Source organism: Lonchura striata, chromosome 1 (assembly GCF_050655825.1).
Source record: "Lonchura striata isolate lonStrDom1 chromosome 1, ASM5065582v1, whole genome shotgun sequence".
NCBI classification, from domain to species: Eukaryota; Metazoa; Chordata; class Aves; order Passeriformes; family Estrildidae; genus Lonchura; species Lonchura striata.
Window position 1 is genome coordinate 70,986,360 of NC_140703.1, and position 21,414 is coordinate 71,007,773.

At 44.6% G+C, this 21,414-nt stretch overlaps 2 protein-coding genes and 2 non-coding genes across 6 annotated transcripts; all 4 read right to left on the reverse strand.

The window, feature by feature from the left end:
- Positions 1–2,549: 2,549 nt before the first annotated feature.
- RASL11A (RAS like family 11 member A) lies at positions 2,550–4,137 on the reverse strand. Its single transcript, XM_021541880.4, has 4 exons — positions 3,954–4,137; positions 3,797–3,853; positions 3,647–3,726; positions 2,550–3,447 (listed from the first exon to the last, which is right to left on the reverse strand). The coding sequence occupies exons 1-4, from the start codon at positions 4,072–4,074 to the stop codon at positions 2,995–2,997; spliced, it is 711 nt and encodes a 236-aa protein (XP_021397555.3). The 5' UTR covers positions 4,075–4,137; the 3' UTR covers positions 2,550–2,994.
- A 4,506-nt stretch (positions 4,138–8,643) lies between these two features.
- On the reverse strand, positions 8,644–13,382 carry RPL21 (ribosomal protein L21). Of its 3 annotated transcripts, none has more exons than XM_021542003.4 (6): positions 13,346–13,382; positions 11,933–12,011; positions 11,305–11,366; positions 10,191–10,303; positions 9,391–9,541; positions 8,644–8,779 (listed from the first exon to the last, which is right to left on the reverse strand). In XM_021542003.4, exons 2-6 carry the CDS (start codon positions 11,997–11,999, stop codon positions 8,690–8,692), a joined length of 483 nt encoding a protein of 160 aa, XP_021397678.1. In that variant the 5' UTR covers positions 12,000–12,011; positions 13,346–13,382; the 3' UTR covers positions 8,644–8,689. The 3 variants fall into 3 exon arrangements, with proteins under 3 accessions (XP_021397678.1, XP_085436320.1, XP_085436316.1); XM_085580194.1 differs by having other exon boundaries at positions 13,217–13,382; XM_085580190.1 differs by lacking the exon at positions 13,346–13,382 and adding an exon at positions 12,713–12,929.
- LOC116184351 (small nucleolar RNA SNORA27) lies at positions 9,998–10,130 on the reverse strand. The gene has a single exon (XR_004149117.1). It is a non-coding gene; the product is annotated as a small nucleolar RNA SNORA27 (small nucleolar RNA).
- On the reverse strand, positions 10,508–10,588 carry LOC116184335 (small nucleolar RNA SNORD102). Its single transcript, XR_004149098.1, has one exon. It is a non-coding gene; the product is annotated as a small nucleolar RNA SNORD102 (small nucleolar RNA).
- Positions 13,383–21,414: the final 8,032 nt, after the last annotated feature.

The window sequence follows — 21,414 nt, forward strand, 5'->3', positions numbered from 1 at the left end:
CAGAACAGGCTGATGGCAGCTGCTGTTTTAAAATTCATGAAGCCTTAAAGCATTACTGGATGATTTCAGAGCTTGGAGATAAGTAGACAAAATAGTCCAACAGGAGGGAGATGCTGCTGTAGTAGCAGCCATAATAGTGTGTGATCACACACATCCCTGCTTCTGAAAACCCACTCATCCATCTTGTCAGAGAAAATTGCTGTGATTCTGTTTCATAGCGGAGGTGGTGGGAGGAAAGAGGCAGATGCATATTTTCCTCTGGTCAAGGAGAAAAGGCCAGGCTATGCACCACTTACCCTCTCGAAGCCACCCTGCCCCCTTTGTGAAGGGCTTAGAGACTGGGGATGGCAAGTATTCAGTAGGGGAGGCAGAAGTTGCCATGGCCAGGAGAAACAAGGCTTTGGAGCTGCTCTGCTAGTACTTGCAAGATGCTTTGCCCTCCCTGCCCTGGAGTGCCCCTCTTTGTTCACTCAGGACTGAAGAAAATGCTGGGGTAAAATGTGTTGGGAGCCAGCAGGTTCTTCCTGTGCTTTACCTGTCAACTCAGGGTTGAAAACTTGTGAGTGAGAGTAGATCTGTGCCAGCCAGGGGACGTTCAGACAAACAGCATAAATGCCTAATTTATGTACCTCTACCCAAAAGTGTTACCCAGAGTGGGCCAAAGAAACTGCTGCCGTAAGTTGGAAGCGTTATCAGAGCAGCCCTCCTCTCTGCCTGCCATCGCAGGCTCTAATCATCCATCACATCCCTGAGGGGCTCATCCTACTCCTGACATGTGGCTGAAGCAGCATGAGAAGCACAGGGTGGAGACAGGAGGTTTTGCACCTTTGACCTGAGCATGGGTGCCTATGTAGCAAGAGCTATCTCTAGCTTTTTCCCATGAGAGAGATGCCCATCCCTACCCCTTGGTTCCTGCACAAACTCTTCCCCTGTACCTGAGTGGAGACCATAGCTCCTGCTTTGCCAGGGGCAGTGGGAGGTGCCTAAGTCAGTGCCTAATGTGATTTTGCACCTGGCCATTGAAGACCATGGTGAGATGCAGACTTGTTCCAATAACATTACCCGCCCCTTTAGCATGTTTTGTACCATGTGTGCACTGAATATCTACTTGGTGGACCTCTGTACTGGATACATGAGTAGGAAATAATTTCCAAAGACAAAAGCTGCAGGTTAAAAAACAACTGAAACTCTACCAGAGTGGTATGTTCTCTTGGAAACAATTTGTTTCCTGGTTTCAAAATGGTGAAATGTTTCACAAATATCCAACTTGTGACTTTTCAATTCCTCTTCAAATTTTCCCATGGACACATGGTCCATTTGGTGAGTTCAAGTCTGCCAGGGACACGCTCGTTCTCAGCAACCACATCATCCTGCTCCCCTCGAGCCCAGAGTCCTGGGCCTGGCAGAGCAACTCTGAAGTATTTCTTCACTTAACATGTGTTAAGTATTGTATTAACATTTTAAAATAGTACTTTGGTTTGTCCAGGCTGTCACCATGCTTTTGACATGAATTAGCTCCAAGAGTTTTGGACCCAGCTTGCGGTCCCAGTTTCAGTCTGTTCCTGCAGGTCTGGGTATCCCTCACCTGTGCCCTTTGGCAGGGCAGCACAGGGCCTTCAGGGAGGAGACAGACAGGTGACGTGCCTGGACTGAAGAGGTGCACATAGCCCTGGCTGGGCAATAGTGCGGCTGGCACCCCACACCCCTGCCCAGGGCTCACACAGGCCTCTGGTGCTTCTGCACAGAGCATTGCCTTTAACTTGCTCAGTCCCCCTTCTCTCATTTACCACCATCAGGAAGACTCAGGTGTAGTTAAAGAGTGAAGGTGGCCCAGGAAGCTTCAAGGCCCAGGGATCAGAAACAACAGGGACTGCCCACTAACTGCAAGGCACAGCACCTACCTGCCTTTCCTAACACAGGGAAAGAAGGAAGTTGGCTTTTGACTTACCTATGATATTTTATAAAATAAAACTTACTGGGTGCACTTGTGTGAGGACAGCGAGTTTCCTCTGTACAGATTAATCCACTATGGAGTAGTTTTATTTCTCATGTACACAATTTAGAGGTATACTGGAAGGGTAAAACCTACATTCCATGCTCAGACATCCAGCAAGCAGTTAATAAAACCCATTCTAGTATGGTTTAGACTTTATGTGATATAAGAGTAAACCTGTTTCCAATAGCGACAAAATTACTCTGGGGAAGATAAAGGTGTGATTCCTTTTAAATGTAGCTATTTTCTGTCCAGAGAAAAAGTCCTACGCATCAGTCCTTCCTATCACACATCTCCAGAGAAAGCAACAGCCAACCCCCACACGCCTCTGCTGTGGATTGCTCAGCACTTTGTACCACAGCGATTTTTAGAAGCTCAACCCTCCTGTTAAATGCTTGGTGCTCAAATGATTAATTCTGTAGAACAGATCTCTAAGGCACATCAGAAATTGGAGTTCATTCCTAACAGTCTATCAGCATTCAGGCTATTACAGGTGCAAGCAAAACATCAGCTTTGAGGGAAGAAGCAGTTCTGTTATAACCAGAATTCTTACAGATACTTTTATATTTTCATGTTTAATAGAGCTTTTTTTTATGTCCTACAAAGTTTTCCACCAAGGGCTTTCCAAGCATTGTATCAAGGCAGCTAATGATTTACATCATGAACACTCCCATTTTACAAACAGGAAATTGAAGCCTCCAAAGAAAATCATATGAGTAGCTTAATACAGAAAATCCCAGTCCCCCAAAAAGAAATGGAATCAAAGCCTCATGGCAGAAGTCCCCTTTCCAACTACCTCTAGTTAGTTGCTATACAGCTTTTTTTTTTCCATTTTTTTTTTTTTTAATAACCCAACCAGTCAAATGAGAGAACAGCAAGGAAATTGCAAGCTTTGACATACTTACTTCTATACTGCTGGCATTAGTACAAAAATAAAGATTTTTATTAACTAGCTTACAAAAATAAATTCTATTGAGTCCCAGAGAATGTCATTGGGTGGTTTACTTGACTTTGGAAGATAAAGCCTGTTTGAAACGTCTCTTTAGATCTTGCATGTTGGGAGATTTGGGCCGAGGGATGATGGATGACCGCCTCCTGTCCGTGCTGCCGGCAAGCTGTAGTTTGCTGACCTCCTTGCAAAGATACTGGAAGACATCACAGACACCTTGGGAGTCCTCACTGGTGGAGATTTCCAAGAACAGGCTGCCCAGTTCATCTGCCAGCTGTAGTCCCTCTTTTGCCTGTACTTGCCTGGCATGGAGGAGGTCTGCTTTGTTCCCCACAATAATGATGGGAGTCCTGGCATCGGGGTGCACCTTGCGTATGTGCTGGTAGAGAGGCTGGACTGACTGGTAGCTGCTGTAGTCTGTGATGGAGTAGACCAGCAGGAAGCCCTCTGCCCACTTCACACACCTGGACAGGGAGTCCGGCACTTGCACGCAGTCTTCTTGCACCTGCGGTACAACAGAGAGCACAGATTCGGCACTGGGTCATGAAAGTATAAAGGCTGTATCACAGCACCATCAAACGGGTCCAAAGGGAAGCTTGAGCTCTGTCTCAGGAGACGAAGTCTGGGCATGCAAGAAATTCGGGCTCAAAAGCTGAGCCTTTGGGTAGAAGAGGAGAACCGACTGATCCAAAATATCTCCGTACCTGAATGCACCCCGGCGTGTCTTGGATCTGTACGGCGACGTGGTCCCCGTCCAGATGGACCAGGCGGGAGTAGAGGTTTCCTGGGGAGCAGAGAGCCGTGAGCCGCGGGACGCGGGGCCCGCCGCGCCCGTCCCGCCCGCCCCGCCTCACCTGTGTTGGGCTCGTAGTCGCCGATGAAGCGCTTGGTCAGGAACCGCACGGTCATGGCTGAAACACAGAGCGCCGCGTTAGGCATGGACGGACGGACGGACGAGCGGGCAGGGGAGGAGGACGGGCAGGGGAGGAGGACGGGCAGCCCCGCACTCACCGCTCTTGCCGACGCCGCGGGCACCGAGCACGGCCAGGCGGACCTGGGCGCCGGGCGGCCCCGGGGGGCACTCGGCGATGGGCGCCAGCAGGAAAGGCTGGGACATGCCGGGCAGGCGCATGGGAGAGGCGGACCGGCAGCCGGAGGGCCCGCACGGCTCCGCTCGGCTCGGCCGGCAACGCCCGGAGCGCACGGCCCCGGCGGCTTTTAAAGGCCCCGGCGGCGGCCCCGCCCGTGGGACCGCCCCGCTCCCGCCGCACCGCCCCACCTGCCCACCGGGGCGTACCCCTTCCTCTTCTCCCACCCTCCCCGCTCCCAGGGCGCGGGGTGGCCCCGGAGAGCACAGGCACCAGGGGTCTGGCGGGCAGCCTGGGCACGCCGTGCAACCCAGCAAAGGGTATGCACCCTGCTGGCATCCCTCCGCGAGGCAGACGGGAAAATGCACCACCCTCCCTGCAGTGAGGGACTCAGTCTTTAAAGAAAGGAAATTATTATTTTACCTCAGACTGTTTTGTTTCCCACACTCGAACATATCCCTCTACAGCCAGTGTTGAAAACCCAGCTTGTGGATCAAGCAGCCAGCCCTGAAACCTATGTGGTCTTGATTTGGTCCTTTGGGTTTTTGAAGTAGAAAAGTTTTGGAGAAGAATGGGCGCTACACCATGGGCTGCCCTTAAATGAGCCTCAGACCTGCAAGCACCTGTGTGGATGTCCCAGTCTCTAGAAACCATTGCCCCGGCTCCTGTTTCTGCTCTGCACTGCCCTGCAACTGTTTAAGTGCTTAAAAGATAAATAATCCGTTCAGAGGCTGCTTTAATTTTTATCAGGGAGATAGCACATACCAGCAAGATACAACAAGTAGGAGGATAGTGGATGGTACTCGAACAGACTGATCTCATGGCACACAGGGATGGAGCCACCATGAGAGCTGCTGGGTCCTGGATGTAGGTTGATGCTTAGACAGCCCGACTGACCCTGGGTGCTCACACACAGGCAGCTGAGTTAGGACAATACTAATTACCATCACTTAAAGTAGTACCTGCAGAAAAGCATGGTGGAAGAAGCACTGTTGGTTATTTGTGCTACTCTAGTGCCTAAGAACCCCTATGGGTTTCTCTTAACTTTGAAAACCTATTGCCCTTAAAGTTTCTACTTTACTCCCCATCATGCCAGAGAGCTCTTTTCTTTTGGGAAAGATTTCTCTTGTATCACTACAAGCTTTTGGTTTCCAGAGGTTCCTGCTATTGTCACCTTCTCCTTTTGTCAGGCGATTGCTTGTCTTTGGCCTCAGTCACAGTGTCAGCGGCAGCTATTTTTATACACTTCTTGACAAAAGAGCTATCAGAGTACATTCAGTGTGCCTCTGAAAGAATGCTACTGAAACAAATCCGTTCCAGGCAGATGATTCCCAGGCACTGAGCTGTGAAAGCAGTATTAAACAATCATCCTTCCCAAACCTTGAGGAGCTGCCTCTTTCTGTGCAGCTGTACGACTCGAGCTGCCTTGCCTCATGCTGCTGGGAGCACCCCCAAAGGGCAAATAAAGGTGGTCAAGATAACATTTCCTAAGCCCAGGTAGGACACCCTGTGAAGGAATTAATGTCCAGGGTGTGATTATGTCTCTGTCAACACCTACCCAGGTACAACAGGAGCAGCTCAGTAAATTAAAGCAGTTGGGGCCCAGACCAGCTGTCCCCATTCTGCAGACTAGGGACCCCTGGGATGTGTGGCACTCCAGGCTATTCCAAAGGGCCCCTGTAGGCCCCACTTGGAAGCACCAGGCTGTACTTTTTCACCCACCCTCTGCGGATGGCCTACACCACTAGCCCTATGGCCCATCACTATCCCCTTTCCCTCAGCAGCACTGCTCAGTGCCAGGTACACCATACTGCTCCCTGACACATCTCCCTGGTCCAAGCTCTGGCAACGTTCAACTGCAGTACTTTTGGGGTGAGAGTAGGTGGCTTGCTCCTGTGATGGTGGCATGGAGGGCATCCTAAGAACATGTGGAGCTTCTTTTTTTATTTTTCTGTGTTCCCAAGCTGTATGGGTGCTGCTGATGGGAGCAATGTTCCAACCCCGTGCAGGCTCTGTACTGACAATGGCTCCTCCTCCCCGTTCCCAGTCCTGCCTTTTCACCGACCTTCCCTGCCTAACACTGCATAGAGAGTGCTCAGGAAACCTCAAATCCTGGTGTTGCCAATAGGCTAAAAAAGATGAAGCTGACAGCTCAGAAGGCAGCTTCCTTGCTGCTTCTCTAGGAGACAACAGATTTTGCCAGGGCTTTGTCAGGGAACCAGTGGTAAAGGTTTGTGGCTGTAAAGGAGCCTCTCAACAGGACTGCAGAGAACAGGTTACAGCTTATGGGTTTAGTGTGTAAAACCCCTTCCAGGGCAAGTCAAAACTGGTGACTCCAAACCCTGTAAGGAACATGCTTCATGTTTCAGCTCAGGACTGGAGATGCCTCAACAAGGCAGTTCTTCAGCTTTTCCCAATTCACAGATCTCCCTCTTTCGTCAGGATTGTGCAAAAACAGGGCAGCCAAACACACATGAAGGAAACTTCAGTAGCAGATCTGTTAAGTGTCTGGGCTGTTTCTGCAAACTTCAGATGGAGCATGAAAACCCCCACCGCACTGAGTGCAACAAACAGGCTACACCTTAATTTATTTGTCCCGTTTCCAAACATTAAAAACAAACAAACAAGGTTACTTTCTTCCTGTACAAACCCAGCTTCATTTTCAGTCATTTCTGGGAATCCTGACCAAGAAAGATTTCCCAACCTCTCTTCCCAGCCCACACAGGGCTTCCAAATATGCATTTACAACCAACTACTGTTGGCATAGTGACCTTAAAAACTTTTTCTAAATAAATTGAAAAGTTTTCCAATGCAGTGTCCCTGCGAGACCACTGTAATGCTGTCCAGTCTTATTATTCTAATTTGTTGAAAATAAGTTGAAAAGTTTAGAACTATGTCCAACTTATAATGTTAATCATTTCATCATGCTGCTACAGCTAATCCACCGTGATTTTGATAAATGAGTACTAATCAGAAACAAAACCAAAATAGCTTAGACATGCATGCATGAGAAGCAAATTTAAAATGCCATCACCAGTTTGTATCCAATAGCCTCCCACTTAATTCCTACAAAGCCTAGTGGAAAATGATGCTTATCTTGTAAGGCAAATACCACTTTTAAATGGCTGTGGAAACTGACAAGCCGAAGAGGTTGATAAAGCACACAAATCTTGCTGCTCCAAGCCCCTTGACCATAAAAGCTAAGTGCATACAGTGCAACAGTGAGGGCTTCAGGATGCAGTGACACACTCCCATGTCCAACACCTCCAGTGTCAGAATACAGCACTAATGTCATGGAGCAGCTTGCTAAGGGGTAAGCTCCTCCAAGTCACTTCCAAAGTCATTCCACATATACAGCCTGCTGCATCTTCTGAGATGGGAACTTGGAAAACTTCAAACAGCAATCTGCTCACTGGAACTTGGAAACTCCAGCCCATCACCCTTAAATACTAGCCCAAGCCAAACTCTGAATTCAAGGTCCAAAACCTACATTCCAAGAGAATGGGAACACCCACGACTGAGTTAGGTAAAGCAAACCTCATCATCTCTCTGTTCCTTACTCCCACACTTACAAGCTGCCCTGCAATTCACTGCTCAGTAACTCTCAACAGTGAACACCTACAAACAGCTTGAGGTCACTTGCTTCTCTAGTACTTCTCTCTCTCTACATGTAGACATTAGTTTTACATCACTTACTGAAGGTAGCTGAGCAATGCCTGACATGACACTTCAAGGTAAACTATTATTTATCTGTAACTACAAAACAAGCCTGAGACTGTGCATTTTCAAGGCTAACCAAGCAGATTCCCTTCAGCAGTCTCTCGCAAGCTTCATGCTGTTTCAAGGAAAGCTCACTAGTTGGTAAACAGTCAGATGAAGATCTTCATCTGTTTAAAAACTGTACAGGTTAGCACTGGGTATTTCTGAGACATCAGAAAATCTGGGATGAGAGGAAGTCACTGCAACATTCAACAGGCATGCAATAAATGTATAAAACACAAGTGTTTAGTAGCTATGCCAGCCAATTAAAGTGTTAAAAATCAAAACAAAGGCTGGCAGTTTTGGAATGAAACCCGTTTCTAAACTACTACTATTGTTAAGAATGCTTATTGGCATGGAGATGCTGTAAACATTATTTTGCAGGTTACAATGGTGGAAGACCAAAATTTGCCTAGACATTGTAGGTTGTTTTTAAAAATGGTTTCCACAATTCCTCAGTATTCATGAGGCCCCTTAGCCAAAACCTTGCATCAATGAAATCCGAAGCACCGTATCTCTTTTACTACCAAAAAAAAAAAAAAAAAAAAAAAAATCAAGCCTGCAAGTGGCACTGGGCAGTTCTTGATACAAGTTCTTAGTCTGCTGATGAAACATTCCAAGTCCCCTCATAATAGCTCATGATCATTACTAAGCACTACCAAATTTCAGTGCTCCCAGCATTTATCATCTACATAAATGACAAAACTCGTCAGCAAAAGCTGCAGGTGATTTAAATGACTAAGCATCATGGTAAATGCAAGCTAAATAAATAAACTTCAATAAAAGAAGGTTTCTGAAGCATCTGTTAAAAATAAAAGCCCCAAACCCAACTAAATGAATCAGCCACAATCACATACACTTGTCCAAAACCAAATCTTCAGTTTATTTTTTAAACATACATTATGCCATGAATTCATAAGGAATTGGCTCCAGCAGCTCAGGATCCTTGCCATTAGTTCTCACAAAGTGTGCTTCTCTTGGTGGAGCAGGCTGTAAACAGAAAAACAGAAGATGGAAACTCATGACATTACAGCTCAAAAGCAACTTTTCAAAAAATAACATTTAGTCAACCATTTAGCATCTTATTATGTAAACATTACAGCAATTTTACCATCCCATGTCTCATAAATTTGATTCAAGGAGTAGCAGTAAGAAAAGATCTGCCAAAAAGCGTGCCTGACTCTTGCTGCTACTGAATTAAGAAACCTATGCTCTGGACTCTGTAGCTCACCAACCCAATGAACATGGAGTGATGTATCCTGCAATTCCAGAAGCAATAGCCATTACCTCTACTCTGAAGTCTGGCTGTTAATTCTTTCCTTCAAGAGTTACAATAGAACCTGTTGCAACTAAAAATTCAACTAAACCGAAGACTCTACCAACCCTAAAACCATCCATAGCTGCTGCTGCAGACAAGCAACACCACAAGCACCCAACCCTTTGTTCAGAGCTACAACTACAATTTTCATCTGGCACAGAGCAGTGCTCAGGCACCAAACATCGCAGAGAGCCTGGATGCCGACGCACTGCGCGAGTACACTACTCCAAGAATTAAGGAATTAGCTCCTGCCCAAGGACTGTGACCTCAACAGAAACATTACCTGACGTTTCAGTTGAACCCAAATGCCTTTTTCTTTTGCTTCCTTTTTCTTCCTTTCGTTTTCCTTCACACGCTGCAGAAAGCTGTCTCTGCTCTTGGAATGTTTAATATGCTCTATACGCACATTAATTCTCTTGGCCAGAATCTTGCCCCTAAGAAAGGCAGTCAGTTTTCAATCTTCACTTGAAAAAGGTCACATTAAATCAAAACTTACAGAACTAACTCCATAAGCTCAATTACAGGTCATTTTTCTTTAAAGTGCCATACCATAACACAGCTGCAGATGCACATCAGATATAACTTACATATAACTAAAAGCTTATTGTTATATAACAATGTAATATGTAACCATGTGCTGACAATTTCAAATTAAAATTGTGGAGAATACGTAGTTTTAGTCTCTTAGCATACAAACAAGTAATTTTATTAGCAATGCACAGCAGTAAAGCTCCTGGAACCAAAAAAAACTCGTCTTTTTTTGACTAAACTGTATCAAATTCAGCTGGATACACCTACATACCAGTATTTAAAAAGGGCTTCAATACCAGCACACGGGCTGAGAAGCCCTCTTAGGTAATTTGACTTTAGGTGCTGCTAAGAGAAACAAAAAATGTTTCCTCTGACAGGATCCAAGTCAAACGAGCATCATTTGCTTGGGTTATAAAAAGGAAATACACTTTACCCACCTTGAATGACCAATCAAGACAAGAACTGTCTAACTGGCAAAGTGAAAGGAGGGTGCAATTACAGTTCAACTTTCTCAAACACCAAGTTTCAATATACAAAATTTCTATTACTTACTTAACCTGCTTGTTAACAATAATGCCCACGGCGTGCTGAGTAACATTATACACCCTTCCAGTCTTGCCATGGTAACACTTGTGGGGCATGCCTTTTTGAACTGTACCCATACCCTGTTAAGAAGCAAAAAGAAAAGGGGGAACAAAGAGGGGGTGGGAAGTAGCATCAAGGATTTTTCTTTCAGAAGTAATTTAAAGTACACATTTCAAATTATTTGAGATTTAGTTTAAAATATTCCCATTTTATTTTAAAGTTGGAATTTATAACCATGCATTTTGCATCTGAAGACTACCAAATTTTGCTATGTCAGTTCTGGTAGCTTTCAGTGTCGGTGAAATGACAGCTCACTTTGCTTACAGGAAGAGCAAGCAATCACAAGAGACATTCATCATCAAGCTCCAGTGTGTGAGGAAGTGTCAATTCTGAACAATATGTTCTCCAAGTCAAACAGTAACTAGCAAATTAAACACTATCTTCCATGTGACTGCTACAAGAAATGTGGCATTCCAAATGAAACCAAAGGATTCAACCAAAAAGGAATCCTTGATGAAAGGCTTTCACATTCATCGCAACTAAGTTGTGAAAGTACAGCTGACTTTAAAAGACAAGCTCTAGAATTTACCAAGCGATGGGAAATGCTGCTTCACTTTCCCCCCATTTTATTAATACATATGATGCATCCTCACATTTAGTTATTGATTTCTAGTTTTAGTATAGCTTTGCAATCACCTAACTATGAACTGTCCCACCACAAACCACAGCTCGTAACAGAACATCTACTAAGTGACAGCTGAGGCTCCTATGAAAGTTGTACCAGTAGCCAACTCAAACACTGGCTATAGCAAACTTCACTCCCCCTTTTCAGCTGAACACACCAAAGCAAAGCACACCCAAATTATATGGATCTAAAAATCCCACATACACCAGCATATGACACTGAAGTGCTACTACTGGTCTGGTAGCACTGTCATTTCAATAGTGCTCCCTAAGTGAGCAGCGGGCACTTGTGCTGACACATGTGACCCAAGCAACAAGAGAGTCCACCCCAAGGAACTGGAGATTGCACAGGACCACACTGCTTCAGCTTTTAGTCACACAGCACTGCAGAAAGTACCTTGATATCAACTATGTCACCCTTCTTGTAGATCCGCATATAGGTAGCCAGAGGCACCACTCCTGTTAAGAGATATAAATGTGGATGCTTAGGAAGCCCAGAATTTCATACACATATAAAAAAAGGATGGGGGGCACAGATCATGCATTTGATACAATCTTCCTAAATACCTCCAAAATCAAACCATGCTTTTTTAAAGCAGCAATTACACACTTCACAGACTTCAAATTTTTAAAATACCCAGCTGAAGAAAAATTAGATTTGCGTTTGTAATGCTGAAATTGAAGAGATATTAAACTGTTTAATTTATCAATATAAATGCAACTGCTTATAGATCAGAGGAAAAAAGCCTCTATGTTTTAAATAACTGCTGAAATACTTTCCTTTCAAATTAGTTTTCAAGCAATGACAGAATTAGCACTGTGGCACTGACTGTCAAGCAATCAGAATATCAATGCATTTGCAGTAAGAGCTCAGAGCTCTGTGTATAGTTCTACACTTTTTAGCCCAAGTTGTCAGAAATCCTTTGGCACAGGCCCTTGTTTCACAGTCCATCCCCAGGGACTGCAGCTGTCCCTGGGGATGGACTGTAACTGGATGCAGTGCTGGTACTGTAAGGGATACTCACCATGCTTGCGGAAGGGCCTCGAGAACATGTAACGCGTCCCCCTCCTCTTTCCCTTTGTGTTCGTCATTTTGGCTGATTACTGTAAAAAATGAAAGCAAATTGTTCAGAACTACTAGTTCACTCACTACAAAGCTGATGGAATTTTCAGGTATTTCAGATTAATGGAGTCTTTAAACCTAATGACACTGCTTCAATTCAAGCAATGTTATTCACTTAGGCATGCGAAGAAATCAGAGCTTATAGAGCCATAGCTTAACTCAGGTTAGAATGGATGCCAGCAAGGTACTCAAAAATTTAACTCCTGCTTACAGCAAGGTCTACTATGAGATCAAACCAAGCTACTCAAGAACTTTCTCCAGTCAGGTCTCAAAACCCTTCAAGGACTAAAGAATATTCGGCATTATAAGGGACCCATAAGGACCACCAAGACGAACTCTTGGCTCTGCGCAGAACATCTGAAGAGTCACAGCATGTACCTGAGAGCATTGTTCACAAGATTATTGAACTCTCTAGGGCTGGTGCTGTGACCAACTTCCCCAGGGAGCTCATTCCAGTGCCAAACCACCCTCGGGATGAAGAGCCCTGATACCCAAATTAAAACCTACCCTGACACATCTCCCTCGGGTCCCACCTCTGGTCACCACAAAGATCAGAGCCTGCCCCTCCTCTTCCACTCATGCAGAAGCTGTAGCGATGAGGTCTCCAAAGAGACCTCAGCTGCTCCTCAAGACCTTACTGCACAGCCTTCCTAAGGAGCATATTTGGAGGCCTGGCTGTTACCATTAACATCGTTCTCCTTATACTCAGTTTGAGCTTCTCCTTCTGACTTCAGCTGGTTGTTTCCTGCTCCTTCCACATGCCCTTTCCAGGCACCAAGATACATCCTCTCGCTGTGAGATGTCCGTCGATGATACTCCAGCCCCGTTTCCTAAGCCTCTCCTCACAAGACATCCATAAGGCAGGATCTCCACCACCACATTCATAGGCCGCTATTACGCCTGACACAAGGCTCACGTTCTCCGCAGGCCTACGCGGCCATCTCGGGACTGCGGGCCCCGAGGAGCCACCCCTGGGCCGCCTTCCCTGCCTGCCCGGCATCCCGCCGGGGCGGCCGGGCCCTCCGCCACGTGCGGCAGCGCCGCTGCTCCGCACCGGCACCCGCCGCGGGCCTCGGCGGCCCTTCCTCCCTCAGCACTGCCCGCGATCCGCCCGGCACGGCCGCCCGCCACCCGCGGCCTGCTCGCTCCCCCACTCTCCGCCCTAGGAAGGCCGCGGTGCTCCCACCAGAGCCGGCGGCCCCCCGCCCGCCCCTGCCGGCAGCAAGGCCCCTCCGGCCGCGCCCCCGCTCCGTGCTGCCGTTCTCCCTCCGTGCTGCCGTCCCCCCCGGCGCGGCGGAGGGGCGCGGGCGCTCACCGTGCGTGCGCACAAAATGGCGCCGCGGCTCCAAGGGAAGGGGGCGGCGCCGCGGCCGCCCTTAACAGCGGGGCCTCGGCGGGGCTGCCCGCGCCGCGCCTGACGAGAGGAGCGTCCTGAGGGGCGGCGGCCCGGGGCGCTGACCCCGGGAAACAGCGGCGGCGCGGGGCTGATCCTGCGGCTAAAGCAGGACGAGCGCCGGGGGTTTCACGCTGTGCGTGTGTTTTTGCGGCAACGGGCAGAACGCGGTGCACAGGAAGTTGCAGGTGAACGTGAGGAAGAGCTTGTTTCCTGTGCGGTGACCGCGCGTCGGAGCGGGATGCCCAGGGAGGCTGTGGAGGCTCCCTGGCTGGAGCTGTTCAGGACTGTCAGGACGCAATGCTGTGCCATGGCCCCGCTGGAGCAGGGAGTTTGGACCAGATGACCCGCGGCGGTCCCTCCAGCCTGAGGCATCCTGTGATTCTCTGGGATGGGGGTGGAGAGGTTTGGCAGCGGTCGGGGAGCAGGGAAGACGAGTGAGGTGTCTGTCAGGGATCCCGAGGAGCGAGTCCTGCGGTGAGCAGCTGGCCCGCCATCCATAAGGAGTCAAGTTTGGAAATGTAAAACATAAGCAGCTAGCCGGGTGTTTTACGACATGAAAGTAGTACGCCAACATTTAAATTCGCGGCAGTGTGTCAGCCGCGGCTGCCCGGCCGGAGATCCCGGATTCCCGGGCAGGGAGGTGGGAGAAGCATGCCAACAACCAGAGGCTGCGCGCGTTTGGGTTTTCTTAGTATTGTAATGAGGTGTTTTCGTATTATGATGCCGTAATCTCCAGTTTGTGTGGCAGAGATTTCCACCGGATAAATAAAGCCCGGATTCTCCACAAAGAGCCCTTCCAGTGCCGCAGGTTGCATCGGCTGCGAGAGCGGAGGGAGTGGTGAGCAGGTTCCCGAGCTGGCCGTCACTCACTATGTTTGTGCATCTCCAGTATCGGAGCAGACAGGAATCACCACGGGAAGCTGATTGCAGTGAGTCAAGAGAGGGCCACCTTCCCCCAGGCTAAACACGCAGAGACGGTTCAAAACTTGTCTCAGCGAGGAGTTGCCCTACTGCAGAAATTTTTGCTTTGAATGAACAAAGCACTTATTTAATTTAGGGAAGGAATGATTACTTAAAGTGGGGTATAAAAACCTTCTTGATCCTCTGACTAACTTCACGGTTCTACTAATGTTGTCTTGCAAAACTCAAGCCATTTCAATCATCGCTTTAAAGCAAGTTTAATATTTATGGATCACATGAATGGATATGGAGGATTAAATTCACAGATCTGCCTGGTGAGACATGTTCTGACAGACAGGCCCTGTCTCCACATGAAACCTTTTGGAATAAAGTATTATATTTAGAAAAATGTGTCTGTAATTCATCCCTTCACCATGAAAAATCTAGAACTTACAGCACCTGATACCTATGCAGACAAAAATCTATATAATTTAATATGCATTCAGCCGAAGTACCATGAAACTTTTCCAAGCTTGAGGATCGTTACAAGCCTGAACAACTCTTCGGTGAGAAAGTGCATTGGCAATTGATTTTGGGGAGTATATCAAGCAAAGACAGGAAGCCAAATCCTAAAAGTCATTATTGTATAAAGGAAGATAGGCATTTGCAGTGAGTGAGCTGAATGCCTTAATCTTACCAGTGATTTACATGGGGGACAAATCTCCACATCCAACTGAAAGGAACAGGGAAGAAACACCACGTGTTAAAACCCATACCCACAAACAGAGCACATATGGAAACATATGGAAAGTATCAATAAGGGAGTGGTAACTGGGAACTTGAACTCTGCTGTTTGTGGCCACATAACACATTCAGAATTTGCTACATATTTTTTCCTGAATAAATCACATGACAGGTTGCTTCAAATTTCTGTAATGTTTTTTTATTCATAAATTTACCTTGATTAGCACATTCCCAGGATCCTTCTTTAGCTCCACATTTCAAAGAAACAATCATGTTTCACAGTTTGTGTCCATTGAATCATTCCCTAGGCATGCTGAGTGATCCAAAAAGCCATCCTATCTACCAACATTTGATGAATGGTTTCCCAGAACTGAGACCTGATAAGCAGTTAAAGACTGCAAAGCCTTTGCATGTTGCTCACAAAACGATTTCTTAATAATGGCTGTCTGCAGCAGATAAACGTGTACAATTTGTGGGGTTAGTTCTGGTCTGGAAACGAGCTAGCAGCCAAGCAGTTGTGAGGGAGACCTGCAGCTCTGCATTCCAGAGTGCATGTGCTCCCCTTACTACCCTGCCCTGCCCTGCCCTCTCAAAAACCCAGCCTAAACTGCTTTTCCCTCTTCAAACCACAAGTTGTAGGATCCAGACTCCAATTTCTCCTAGGCTGTAGGCAAACACCACATCTGGTTCTGCTCCAGAAATGCCAGGTACTCAAGATGGGTGAACACAAGTAGCAATGCACAGCTTAACAAAAGATCCAAAACACTGTGAAGGTCCCAGACTGATGTTCCACCCATTGATGTACTCTGAAACTTTCTACGCCATGGTGAACTCTTTCCCTCCCACTTTGCCTGGTTTGGAGGTAAAGCAACACATGGAAAACAGCTCCAGTGAGAGCCAATTCAAAAGTTGCTGGAGAAGGGAGCTTGAAAGGGAGGACTCATTAGAAGTCAGAGGAGTGGAGAGTAGATAAACATCACTTTGTTTCTTACAGAGTGGAAAGTACCATGCCAAGCCCTAATATTTTCAGTCTCCAAGCTCCCACAGTCAGGATCCTGGTATCTTCTCTAGGAGAGCTTTATTTTCTTCTGACATTTCTCTGCAGCATCTGGATGATGGCTCTCTGTAAAGAATAAATGTGCTGTGATGATTCTGCACATGGGGTTGCCAGGAATCCTTCACTGAAATTTTAATTCACAGTGGGATCTGGCTTGCCCCTATGCTTAGCAGACCAAGTGATACACACAGAGATCCTGAGTGTGACATTCCATTTGTGTTGGGTTTTTCAGCAGGTATGTGGAAGGAATTTAAATTAATGAGAGTTTGTAAAGGGCTTTGAGGTGAAAAATGAAAAATATTCCCCTTCACTAGGGTGTAGGTTTCCTGTGTTTCACTAAATGCATTCATTACTTGAAGAGAAAAAAACATAGCCGATTAGGACTGGAGTAAAATTTTAACAGAAATAAAGAGGAATAAAATCTGCAATTCCCTTTGTGATAATGTTGCAAAATTAAGATCCTAAATTGAAAGTCCAGATTGTGAAGTTAATTGATTACCCCATCTACAGAAGTGCAGCATCTATACTGTGCTCTTGCTTGAAAATTTACTGACCGAAGTAGCATATCACCTCCTCAGCTGACCCAGTTATTCCATTGTTCACTCCTTCAAAGAGGATCATGTTATATGGTATCTCAGAGTCATGCTTCTGACCATTTTTATGGTCTCTTCATCTCTCCTATGATTCTAGCCCTAACAACTGACCTTTTTATTTCTGTAATTAGTTCATCTCTTTATCCACAAAACCCCTTCTGTAAATACAATGTGAGCCTAGTTTCATGGGAGTTAAAATTAATCAAATTAGTGTCTAATCAGCCTTCCAAAAATCACAGTGCAGACAAACATCTTCAAAGGACTCGCTGTGGAATTGCAGAAGTGCTAGTACAGGTGGATGTAGTGAGCTGCATTGCCAGTGAGGCATATGGTGGGAAAAGGAATGGAAAAAACGACAGCCTGCCTTTGCGAGAAATGAAAAGGCAAAAACTCTATAGACCAAGAATTGTGATGGGGGCTCAGCATGTCACACATGGGTAGAAGTTTTCATTACACTTACTTAATTCAAAGTGCTCCTCAATGAGGTGTTTCACCAGAGTGAAACAAATGGCCTTTTTCTATCATTATCTAGACTGCAACATAAATCTGAAATAGTGAACAAGTTCTGTCATTCCACTGCTTATTTGATTGACATGGTATTCTACCCATACAGAAATATCAGGAACTTCCAAGAAAGCTGTTTTGTAACTGTGACCATCTTCTTACAGGTACCAATTAATATAAGACATTTATCAAACTTTGGATTTATCAGACTTCATTTCAAAAGCAATTAAGGTCCCTTTCTTTTCTTACTAACAGAGTAAGGTCTCAATCAATTGTTTTTATTATTCAATGTATCCATTATTCAGTTATTCAACTGGTATCATCATTCAGTGTTTTCTCAAACTTTTTGTGTTACCACATTTTTGTCTCTCTGTAACCTCTCCTGAGTCCAAACTAGTTACCCAGGAACAAGCAACTCCTTATATTGTCACCATCAGCTTCACTGAACATTTACTTGTTTTGGCTAAAGGTAAACAGCCACTCCTACACTGATACATCTGATAAAGGATCTGCATGAAGTGGGGATTTTTGTGGGGATTTTCTTTTGATAATGTAAAGAATATAAGTATACAATTAATATTCAACTATATTTTTTTAAATCCAATATTTTACAATCCAACCTTGAGCCCTTTGCTAGCCCTCTTGGGAGTTACTAACTACAGTTTAAGAGCTGGCTTAATGATTAGGATGCTATTTTCTCTTTGTTTATGTCTGATCTTATGCGTACTTCTAGCTGGAAGAACAATGCTTGGCCTTTTTCTGTAATTATTTGCACAGAATATCTCCTTTACACTTTAATTTTACCAAACTAAATTCTCTATTCCCCTGAAGCCTCCACACACTTAGCAAGCTCTGTTCATTTTCTCCCATTCCCACACACTTCTCTTGATTACCAGTGATCCAATTTATACACAACAGTCCCAGTTAACTTGCTTACTGTGAACCAATTACTTCTGAAATACTTTCAGCTGTGTACTGAGGATGATGACAATCATCAAAATAAAGGTGTTGTAGTTTAAAAGGTCTGATGGATGTAGCAGCACAAAGTAAAAATGTGGGTGGAATCATTCTCTAGTCTACAAATATTCTATGACATTCTATTAGAAAATTGGCATCTGAAGTAGCCATTTGCATTTCTCGTTAATTGTTCTGATCACAGCTATTAGCATAATTGTTTTTAATTACTTATGAAATGGCAAAGAACCTTGCTGGAATGAAAGGGATATAAAATATTACTAGTTTCATTTCACGTAAAGGAATGTTTTCTACTTAGTGTTAGCTGAACTCTTGTAAGCACAAATTTAAATTTTTCTTCCAGCTATGCCAGGTTAAATTTGCTTTTCTGTATGAATGCCTAAAGACAAAGTAGATTCTTTATAATTTTAATAGTGCTACAAAATGCTGTTTTTAATAATGTATTAAGTAACCAGAGTTATTGCAAACTCATTGTAACAATCTTTCCGTAAACATCATTGTCGTGACTCTAGATTTAAATATCTTCTGGATGCCAAAAGAAACTCCTATTCTGCTTCCACAGTATCTTCTTGAAAGAAAAGGAAGGAAGGATCACATCCAGAATCTACAGGAGCAAAAAGCACACTGTTACCTGCATTAGAGCACTTTGCATTACTTAATTATTCTTTCCTTGGTACTTTAGCAGAGTTTGGATCTGTGGTCTGAAAATGTTAGCCTTCACTGAGTGATTTGCTTTCTTCCTCCTTTCCAAAGTGGGAAATGGTCTGTAGCTTCTGCAGTCTTACACATACCAGTATCTTAAATGATGAACCTGAGACAGAGTCCTTGACATCACAAGGTAGAAATGACTTAAAACAGTTGTATTTTTAAAAAGAATGTGTGCATTTATTTTCACCCTGTTTTGAACATTTTCAGTCCTGACATCGTTTTCCAGCTTTCTAGCTGACTGAGCCGTAAACTTGTTATAACAAGGTGAATTTCTCAAGTAATCCTCATCACCTGATCCCAGGAATTGTGGTGGAAAGGGAGCTATCAAATATCACAAGACTTGCAATAAAATAAAGAGAGTTGGCTACACTCTGACAGCCCCTGTCAGTAAGACAACAATAAGTGCTCTGAACAAAAAAACGCAGCTAGAAAAGAACAAATTAATGGTCAGTCAAGGAGAAGTGCAACAGAAAATTAGCAAAGGGTAAACTTGACCAAACTTTGACCAACTGAGGATAAACTAGACAAACTTTCCCATCTATGTAATAGGAATAGTAGCACATATATATGGAGCAGGATTATTGTTAAGGATCAATTAATTAGTATTTGTGAAATGCTGTGGACTCTTTCCTGGAATATGCAAAATAGCAATGTGAGCTAATCAGCATATGGGCTGCTCCAAGGTAGCTGCAACTTATTCAAGGGAGAGAGTCATGTGAAGGAACAAAACAAGGAAAAATTCCCACGGGGCAAATGGCAATAAGTGCTGCAGGGAGAGAGAAGGAAATTAAATTACAGGGCAAATGGAAGGAGGAAATGAGACCATACAGGACAAAGAGGTGATGCTTGGATTACTGCAGTATAAAAGACACAGGGCACAAACTGCAGGAAATGGAGCTTTATTAGTTCTGCTGCTCTTGCAATAACTTACAGTTGGTTGGTGGGTTTGGATCTTTTCTTTGTTTGGTTTTTTTCCCTTTTCTGTTTTTTTTTTGTGGGGTATTATTAACTTTGTTTTTATAAAAACTAAGTATAACCAGAAAAAAAAAAAAATATAACCAGATGGGAGTATTTAACTGACCATCTGCAAGTACAGAGGGGAACTATGGGTTCTCCAGGGTATTACTCTTGCAAGAGAAGAAATCAAAATTATTCTACTTCTGTACTGCTGACAAAGAGAGCATTGTTTGAGAATTGATTGCAACAAGGATTTGAACAATAGCTTTAGATCAGCGGAAGCACAAAATACTGCTGTAACATATGTTTCAGTTAAAACAAAAATAATTCACCATTCGTTAGTGTCATGAATGACATGGGCTATTAACAGTAAATGCTCTTTAACAAATTTATTATCTCCACAAAGCAGTTTCCAGTATTTTTTCTACCTATTATTGGATATTTTTTCCTACTGATATCCATCTCCATGCTGGTTTACATATTCCTCCTTAGCCTCCCTAGTATCTTGGTACTGTAGAGAACTGATTAGTGGGGGAGACTGTAATGATACAAACTCTTCACCTGGAGGCTGCCTGTTGTCAGATGGTGCGTCACTGTTGTTATTCTGTGACAGCTAATCTTGCTTTTGGGAAACTGCTGCGCAGATCACAAAAATAAAATCTTGCTGACTGCAACGGGAAGCGTTGCTTGGTATTCTGGTAGAGAACACAGAAACTGAGGAAGCATCTTGAAATTCTTACCTCTAATAATGGATTTTCCAAGTTAGTGTTTGTCCTGGTTTGAAAAGCAAAAGCAGTGAGAGGCTCTAAGTCAGAAGTACAATTTATTAGGGAAAAGGGAACAAAGAACCAAATACATACAATAGCACAAAAGAAGAACCACTGACAGAATTAGAGATACAACCTGACACTTGCTGGCTAAAGCGATGGTAGCAGATATGGTTCTGTCCAAGCAGTGGTCCTGTAGACTGATGTAGTTTCCCTCTAGAGGTCCAGTGTAGAGAAGGTCTCAGCTGTTCCTCTTGGAACAGGGAATCTACTTGCTGTCTGCACAACCCCGCTTATATCCTTGATGGCATTGTTTGGCTCCTCCCTCTGGGTGGAGCATCTCACAATAGAATGCTGTGGCATCGTTTGGCTAAAAGAACAGGTCCTCCTGGAGGGATTTATCTCTGAGTCACGAGATAAGGAAAGAAAAGGATTGCAGCTCGAGGTGGTAATGGAATACACCCCAATATTATAACCTAGGACAGTGTTAGACACTGCTACTGACTCCCAAAGTTTCATACTGAGGAGAAGCTGGAGTTACTGAAACAGTGGCATCTCAAGTGCCTAAATCAAGGACCAAAGCCATTCATTTTTAAAAAGTTTCCATTATTGAAGGCATTTCTTCATAATATTAACCCCCCACTTCTTTTTAAATATACTTGTGGCCCTATTTATGAAAAAGATTCTGTTCAGAACAGTGTAAAAATGCAGACAGTTGTTTTTTTTCTTAGCCCACATCCTTTTATATTGAGATCACTGAGACCAAAGCTATGCATATTTCTC

What these genes read in the sequence shown, in the direction of transcription:
- RASL11A (XM_021541880.4), bottom strand. Translation starts at nt 4,074, where the DNA reads ATGCGCCTGCCCGGCATGTCCCAGCCTTTCCTGCTGGCGCCCATCGCC. An exon ending in CGACTACGAGCCCAACACAG is followed by an intron (nt 3,727 to 3,796) that starts GTGAGGCGGGGC and finishes TCTGCTCCCCAG; the next exon opens with GAAACCTCTACTCCCGCCTG. An exon ending in ACACGCCGGGGTGCATTCAG is followed by an intron (nt 3,448 to 3,646) that starts GTACGGAGATAT and finishes GTTGTACCGCAG; the next exon opens with GTGCAAGAAGACTGCGTGCA.
- RPL21 (XM_021542003.4), bottom strand. Translation starts at nt 11,999, where the DNA reads ATGACGAACACAAAGGGAAAGAGGAGGGGGACGCGTTACATGTTCTCG. An exon ending in ATTGTTAACAAGCAGGTTAA is followed by an intron (nt 9,542 to 10,190) that starts GTAAGTAATAGA and finishes TGCCTTTCTTAG; the next exon opens with GGGCAAGATTCTGGCCAAGA. An exon ending in GGGTTCAACTGAAACGTCAG is followed by an intron (nt 8,780 to 9,390) that starts GTAATGTTTCTG and finishes TTCTGTTTACAG; the next exon opens with CCTGCTCCACCAAGAGAAGC.